Source organism: Octodon degus, unplaced genomic scaffold, assembly GCF_000260255.1.
Source record: "Octodon degus isolate 3935 unplaced genomic scaffold, OctDeg1.0 scaffold00037, whole genome shotgun sequence".
Classification (NCBI taxonomy): domain Eukaryota; kingdom Metazoa; phylum Chordata; class Mammalia; order Rodentia; family Octodontidae; genus Octodon; species Octodon degus.
In genome coordinates this window covers 7,172,130-7,179,932 of record NW_004524613.1, presented here as the reverse complement: position 1 = coordinate 7,179,932, position 7,803 = coordinate 7,172,130, and the positions used below count along the sequence as shown (strand labels likewise).

At 56.4% G+C, this 7,803-nt stretch overlaps 1 protein-coding gene across 1 annotated transcript; it reads right to left on the bottom strand.

The window, feature by feature from the left end:
- Positions 1–283: 283 nt before the first annotated feature.
- Positions 284–7,423, bottom strand: Myl9 (myosin light chain 9). Its single transcript, XM_023714828.1, has 4 exons — positions 7,343–7,423; positions 4,017–4,226; positions 1,847–2,002; positions 284–1,043 (listed from the first exon to the last, which is right to left on the bottom strand). Exons 2-4 carry the CDS (start codon positions 4,198–4,200, stop codon positions 865–867), a joined length of 519 nt encoding a protein of 172 aa, XP_023570596.1. The 5' UTR covers positions 4,201–4,226; positions 7,343–7,423; the 3' UTR covers positions 284–864.
- Positions 7,424–7,803: the final 380 nt, after the last annotated feature.

Genomic DNA, 7,803 nt, shown 5'->3' with positions numbered 1-7,803 from the left:
GCCCAGCTCATCACTGCTTCAGAGCCTCCCTCCCTCCCTCCCTCCCTCCCTCCCTCAGGGACCACCTGGCTTTCCTAGAGCATTAGTGACCTGTAGAGCTGACCTTGACCCCTGCTCCTCCTAGTCCCCTCCCCCTATCAGAGCCTGTGCTTCAAGGCCCATATAGAATGGGGATGTCTGGGGCCGGAAGGGGGGTGATTAGGACAGCCACTGGAGCTGGAAGGTGGGTGTTTGGGGCCCAGGGTCTCTGATATCATCCCAGTCACAGACACACAGACCCAAGGCAGTGCTCAATCTTCTATTGAAGACTTTACCTCCCTCGGGGGATGACGTCCCTTTGTCCAGCCTCCTGGAGCTCACTCCTGGGTGTGGCATGGGGTGCTGTGCTCTGTGCTCTGAGAGCTGATGGCATGGGGAGGGGACTGCTGCCCTGGCTCTGAGCAGGGCAGTGGTGAGCGCATGTGCTTATACGGGGATGCGCATGGAGTAGTGTGTGCAACACCAGGGTACAGCGGCCCTTCTTCCTGGGGCTGGTGGTCATCCCAGGAGTGGACAGGCCATGACCAATGCCTGGGCTCTCTCAAGGGACCTTCTCCTGTGCCTCCTGCCTTCTGGCTCCTCTCCTCAGACAATGGTCCTTTGCTGCGGGGCTCAGGAACACCCTTGGGTCTCTTGTGTCATGGTGGAGCACCTGCCTCACGATGCCTGTGTGCCCTCTCTGCCTGGTCCTGTGCTTCCCGTGGCCCATTTCCTTCTCTGGGAATCCACAGAGAGGGTGGTGGGGTCTTAGGGACATGGAGCTAGTCAGGATAAGTGCGTGGGGAGTAGTGATGGGGTGGGGCCAGGCACTGTGAGCTGGGAGGCCTAGTCATCTTTATCCTTGGCGCCATGTTTGAGGATGCGGGTGAACTCCACATAGTTGAAGTTGCCTTTCTTGTCGATGGGTGCCTCCCGGTACATCTCGTCTACTTCCTCATCTGTGAATCGGTCACCCATGGTGGTAAGCAGCTCCCGTAGGTGGTCCTCATGGATAAAGCCTGAGGGGTAGGATGGGGGACCTTGAGAGCAGGGACTTAGGCTGGGACACACAGAGTACTCCTACCCCTCTGCCCTGTCATCCCTTGGAGGTCTCATGGCTAGAGATGGGACCAGGCAGCAACCTCCCTGGACCCTGGTAAGATGGACTGAGGACATGGGTGGGAGGGCTCAGGAGGGGGTCACCAGGGCCCCAGAGGGAGTTCAGGGGTAGTCTGACTGCAAGGTGTTTCTCTGGGAATGTGGGCTGAGGGCTTAGCACAGCTGGGTCTTCTAGCTGGTTTGGGTGAGTTGATCTTTATTCTTCCTAGCTGTGTGACCTTGGGCAAGTACTTGACCTCTTTGGGTTTACTCATCTGGAAAGTGGGGATCAAAACTTGCCACTGCGCAGGGCTGTTCATGGTAGTCAGGCAAATGTTCTGAATGTGGTGGGCCCAGGACCCAGGCCTCACTCGCTGTTGTCCCTATTATCCTGCCTATCCCTGGGAAAAAACTCAAGTGAGAGAGAAGGATGATCCAGGGTGGGGGTGTTTTCTAGACCTTGTTGGCAATAAAGGCATGAAGTGGTTTCATTTCCACAAAGCTCTAAAGCAGAGGGAGGGTGTGTTGGGCTAGCAGGTGAGTGAAGGAAGTAGGGGGCCTTGGAGGATGTGGGCCATTTTGTTCTAGCTTTTTGGGAGAGAACAGAAATCTGCTGGGCTTTAATGGTTGGCAGCAGAACTAGGAGCTAGAGTGGTGGCTTCTGGCCTCTGGGCAGGGGCCCTCTTTGTGTCCCCATTCGTCCCCCACCCAGGGCCTTGCTGACCTGAAGCTTCCTCATCGAAGCAGGCGAAGGCGTTGCGGATCACGTCCTCAGGGTCTGTGCCATTCAGCTTCTCCCCAAACATGGTGAGGAACATGGTGAAGTTGATGGGCCCCGGGGCTTCGCTCATCATGCCCTCCAGGTACTCATCTGTGGGATTCTTCCCTGTGGTAGCACAAGGGGCATTGGTCCCTGCTGTCCATGGCCTGGGCGATCCTGACCCTGGACCCTGTCGATGGTGAGTTCTGGGAACTCTGAAGTGTGGTGCCAGGCAGTGGCTCCTGCACTCCCAGCCCTGTCCTGTCTGCTGCCCCGGGTGTCCTATGGCATTGTGCTGTCACCACCCTGTGAGGGAATCAGTCCTACCTACTTCATAGCTATACAACGGAGGTACAGAGAGGCGAGGCAGCCTTCAGGTCACACAGCAGTTGGGCAGCAGAGCTGACACCCGAACCCAGGCAGCCTGACTCCAGCTTCCAGATGCAGTGAGCTTTGGTGGCACACAGGCCTGGATTTGAGTCCCAGCTCTCTGCCTGTTTCCTGTGTGTCTCAGGAGAATTGTGAAGATGAGCAAGACAGTGTTTGTGAAACACTAACAACCATTGGCACTTCTCTTGGACCCTGGAATCATCTACTGCCTCCTATCCTGGCTCTACCATTTAAGAGACCTTGGAAAGATTACTTAACCTCTGAGCCTCAGTTTCCTTATTTGCAAAGCAGGAATGGTAATCATATCCACTCCACCCAAGAGGAGTGCTTTCAGATTTAAGATAATAATGATTATTTGCTATTTTGGGTGGCAAGGATGGTGTTTTTAACTGAAGAGCTGTGGCCGATCTGGGCTACGTGGTCATATCCTTCTGGGTACACATCTGGCGCTGTCACCAGGTCTTGGGTGTGAGCCCCTGGGTGTGGGGTGCTGCCTTGCAGATGGGTAGGAGCCTTCATGTTGCTGTGTCCCCCATGATATGGACAAGAAAGCCGAGGCCCAGAAGAGCTAGGACCTCATTAGGATGGGATGGAGGGCAGTTAGGACCAGCCCCTCTTCCTGACTCAGTCCTCCCCTTCTATGAAGCTGGAGAGCCCCAAAGGGGAGCCCTGCTGGGTGACCCCTTCCTGCTGAGCAACCTCGGAGGGAGGCTATGGGTGAGCCTGGCCTGAAGCCAGAAGAGGGTCAGCACCCAGTGTGGGTGTCATCAGCCATCCTGCTTAGGGCTACCTGCTCTGCTGCCAGATTCCTGTGGACACCTATTGCCTAGGGAACATGAGGCGGGGGCAGAGCAGGAGCCCCTCTGATGCCACCAGCTGTTTCTCCCCCCAGGGCCTGGTCCAACTGCTCTCTGCCAGATGAAGGCCATGCCAGGAACTGGGGCTGAGGTGGACACAGCCAGCACATGGGGTGGGATGTCTGGAAGCCTTGGCCATGGGCCTCAGGTTGCCCATTTGAACAGTGCCAAGCTGGACTTGATTCCTGAACCCTTTCAATTTTTTTTTTTTTTTTGTATTTTAGGGAAGGGTCTACAGGGTGCTCAGGGTCTCATTACTACTCGTAGTAATCCTCCTGTTTACAGCCTCCCAAGAGCTGGGATTACAGGCGCACGCCACCACGTCCAGTCTCAATTGCCATCTCAGCGCGCCCCAGGGGCAGGGCCAGCATGGCAGGCCTGGGGATCAAACCCCTGGCCCCTGAGCCTGCTTGCAGATGCTTTAATCCGCTGAGCTATTTGGCCGGCCCTAGCCCTTTCAATTCTAAGAACCCACCTCTGGGGATATCCCTGGGGTTAAAGAGGAGGTGCTTTGGCCTACCTCCCAAGGCTCTCGCGATATATAATAGTATTTAGTACAGGGTCTACAGGGTCTCACTGCACAGATCGGACTCATAATGATCCTGTTTTCAGCTTCCAAGTGCTGCAATTATAGGTGTGCTACCATGCTCACTCTCATTCAGTGTGCCCTAGGGGTGGGGCCAGCCTGGCATGGAGATCGAACCCCAGTCCTCTAGCACTTGCCTAAGCAGGCACTTTAGTCCACTGAGCTATTTAGCTGGCATTGGTTTTGCTATTTCTATAGTGGGACTTCTGCAGTTGAAACTTTCATTTAGCTGCTGACCCGTTTCTCCATATGAAAAGTCACTGGTAGTTACTTAGCCCCTAGACTGCCACTGATGAGCCCCACTCACCCAGTGAGGCCAGCATGTCATGCAGGTCCTCCTTGTCAATGAAGCCATCTCGGTTCTGGTCAATCATGTTGAAGGCCTCCTTGAACTCCTGGATCTGGGACTGGTCAAACATGGCGAAGACATTGGATGTAGCTCGCTGTGGCCGCTTCTTGGTGGTCTTGGCCTTGGCTCGCTTGCTGGACATCTTGGCTTCAGGTGGGTGGGTCTGCCCTGCAGGAAGGGGGTGCAGGGCATGATTCTGAGCCAAGGAGTCTTCCTGATGTCCCCAGATGGCTTCCACTCTAAGCCTAGCATTCAGGGCTTCCCACAGGCATGAGACTCCAGCCACCCAGTTCTTCCCAAAGCAGACAGGCAGGCCTAGGCTCAGTGACTTTTTAACAGCTTCCTCTCCCTCTCTCAGCCTGGGTATCCTCATATGGGAATGGGGACACGAGGAATGCCCAGCAGCAGTGATTTTTTTTTGTTTGTTTGTTTTTGGTTTTTTGCGGGAACTGGGGATTGAACTCAGGTCCTTGCACATGCCAGGCAGGCGCTTATGCCACTGAGCTATATCCCGGGCCCACTGGCAGCAGTGATTAACACTTAGTTCCTGAAGAACACTGGTGCCAGGCGTGGAATAAGCAATTTTTACTGTGACCACTTGGGACTGGTCTTGGCACCAACTGTTAAGGTGCTGCATTTCTTTATCTCCTTTAATCCCTAACTGCATTCACACTGCCCGGCTCCCTGTTTCAGTGACAAGGTGGGGTGACAGGGCAGAGGCGGCCTGGGCTGCCTTCCAGGCTCCCTGTGCTCCGCAGGGAGGAGCATCAGCACCCCGCATTCCTGACATGCCTCCTCCCCTGCCGCCTCTCCATCCTCCTCTGGCAGCTTCTGGGCGGCCACTCCCTCACCCATTCTTCAACCTCCATTCCTCTGCTTAGCCGAGAGTGAGCTTGCCCAGCAGAGAACCCCAGGTCCTTGTCACCTTTGTGCAAGACCTAGCCTCCAAGTTTGCAGTCTCTCTCGTCCTATTCAGACAGACCTCCTCTTATCACTTGGCTGCCAAGTTGGGTTCCTCAGCCTGACATTCAAGATCCTGTCCAAACTGTCCCTCTGACTCTTTTGCCATGCTGACCTCTGTTTTCCAGCCACTTCAGCCCCTTCTCCTGCAAGCACTTTCCTGTCCAACCCAGCTCTGAGTCTCTCCCTGGCTTCCTGTTCTCCCCAGCTTTGCTTTTCTTAACAGCCACAAACTGTGGGCTCAGGAGGCTTGTTAAAGATGGCTGCCTCTGCTGTAGTTGGGGAAACTGAGGCCAGACAAGGGACTCCTTCCCTGTACCTTTGTGTAGCTTGTGAAGCTAAGCACCTGTAGACGTAGTGCCTGCTTTCTCTCAGCTTGCCAAGGCTCCAGGCTGGCCCTCTGCTCGAGTCCTCTGGTCCGGGGTCTCCAGGAAACTTCTCCAGCCTGTGCCACCTGCTTTTTCCTCCATTTTCATGGTGTGGCTGAGGGTGTTCCCCAAACTGTTTCCATAACTCTCTCCAGTCATTTGGGACCTGACTTTTAAGATGGGGCCTTACTATGTTGTGCAGGGTAATCTCAAACCCACAGGGGCTCAAGGGATCCTCGTGCCTCAGCCTTCCAAGTAGCTGGGACTACAGTGTGCACCACATGTCCAGCTGGACCTTGTCTTTTAAAATCTTAAACGCAGGTTGTGTTAGGGCATGTCAGTAATCCCAGCACTCTGGAGGCTGAGATGGAAGACTGCTTTGAATTTGAAGGCAGCCTGGTCAATACATTAAATTCAAGGCCAGCCTGAACTATAATACATTGTCCTGGCTCAAAAAACCAGATCGATTTTAAACCCTGAACTGGGGTTTGGCCAGTACTAGCAAGCCCCAAGGGCCTCAGCTATCCCTATGCAGACTCTGGCTGCCTAGGGCCCACTCAATCTACATTCTCCCCCTCTCCCCACTCCCACTAGGCCCATGGCTGTTGTCCCCAGAAACTGTCCCTCTCATGTTCTGTGGCTTGGAGACTCCGGTCCTTCCTGAGCTCTGTTCTCTGGGAGTTTGGATTCAAGGCACCCACAGAAGGCCACCCACAGGAAGCCCACTGTGCCCTGCTGAGCCCAAGAAGGTCCTTACCATCACCAGCCCCTCTGGTCTCACAGCCCAAGGGGAGGCAGGGCCAGGCTCATTCAGCACAGTGACTGAGCCCTCCTGTCCCTTAGCCTTCAAGGCTTCTCATCCCACTCTGCTGTGGAACCAGAGTGCAGCAAGAGCACTGCATCTGAGGTGCGTACAGGCCGTCCTGTCCATGACTACAGTCTGGGGAGAACGGCGGATGTTTGCAGTAAGGAAGACAGGCCCGAGGAGGGAAGTGCTGCCCCAGAAGGGTTCCAGCCAGCCAGAGGCCACGACCCAGGGGCTAGGTTGGGTCAGTGGGTGGCAAACCTGGCCCTTGGTTCTGTGGTGGCTGGAACAAAGAAACACCCATACTAAGGCTGTTGGTGCACCTGTGGCAGCTGGGACCACAAACTCTATGACTAAGGCAGCCCTTAGCCCTAGAGCCATTACCTGCCCCTCCCAGGCTCCTAGAAACCAAGGATGAGAGTGATGCCTACTAACTAGGCCTGGCTGTTGATGTCTCATCTTCCTACAGGTGTCTGAAATCCCACCCTAACAGCAGAGACCTGGACAGAAGTCAGACCTCATCATCATGCCTGTGGCTGAGCAGTGCCAGGTGCCCTGCCCCAATCATAGCACACCTGAGGTGAGCATCCGACTTCTCTTGAGAGCCCTTGGAGGGCTGGCTGAGCCAGGACCGAAATCTCCCTGGAGTCCTTGTCCCTGCCTAGGAGTAAGTCTGCCAGGGTCATTGGCAGGACCTTCCCCCCCCCACCCCCATCCTGCAACATGGTCCATGGGGACTTGGTCCAGACAAGGAAGCCTGTGCCCATGGCGCACAGCACTTGTGTGTGTAGGGGGGAGCCCTCTGCTTACCTTCCCGCACCCCTGCCCAGGGCCATGGAGCAGAGGAAGGAGTCGTCTGCTCTGAAGGCGCATGGAGCCTGGCAGGGTTGGGTCAGGGAGCATCGGATCCCAGCCCCCTCCTTGGCAGCCTTTGCTTGGACAGCTCCAGAGTCCTGGTTTGTGGGGTGTAGCTACTTAGCCAAGGGACAAAGAACTACTGTTGCCCCGGGCCCAGAACGGTCTCACTGTCTGGGTCAGACCCACGCGAACTCACGGCTCCAGCCGAGCCCGTGCCCCTCCGGCGGGCCCCTGACAGCCCCTGCTCCAGTCCCAGCCAGACCCCGTAGGTGTGGATGCCTGCGAGCTCTCACCTGGAGCGAAGAAGGTGCTAGCGGTGCGTGCGGAGCTCGGAGCTGGCGACTGTTTGCTGGGGCTCGGGTTCTGCGGAGCGGGCGGGCGGGCGGGCGGGCGGGGTGGGGCCTGGGCGGGGCGAGCGGGCTGCCCGGCCTTAGAAGGCAGAAGAATGCGTGCGGGGCGGGGCCGCTCGCCCGGCCTTATTTGGCCCTGATTCTCGCTGAAGTTGGAGCGCTTCTGAGTGAGCTCCCCTTCTTGGCTGCTCACTCATGCTCCTGGAGGCGGGGGAGGCCGAGTCGCGGGGCTCAGTTTGCTGACCCAGCCAGCTTTTGCCCACGGCCCGGCTGCGCACTATCTCGTGGGAAGCAGGTGTCCTCCAGCCCAGTGTGGCCTTTTCCTGGCTGAGAGAGGCGCGTCCTTATGCCCGGGGCCAGAACGCAGTGACACTACTTGTCCTGGGTCGAGGCCACCTGCTGCT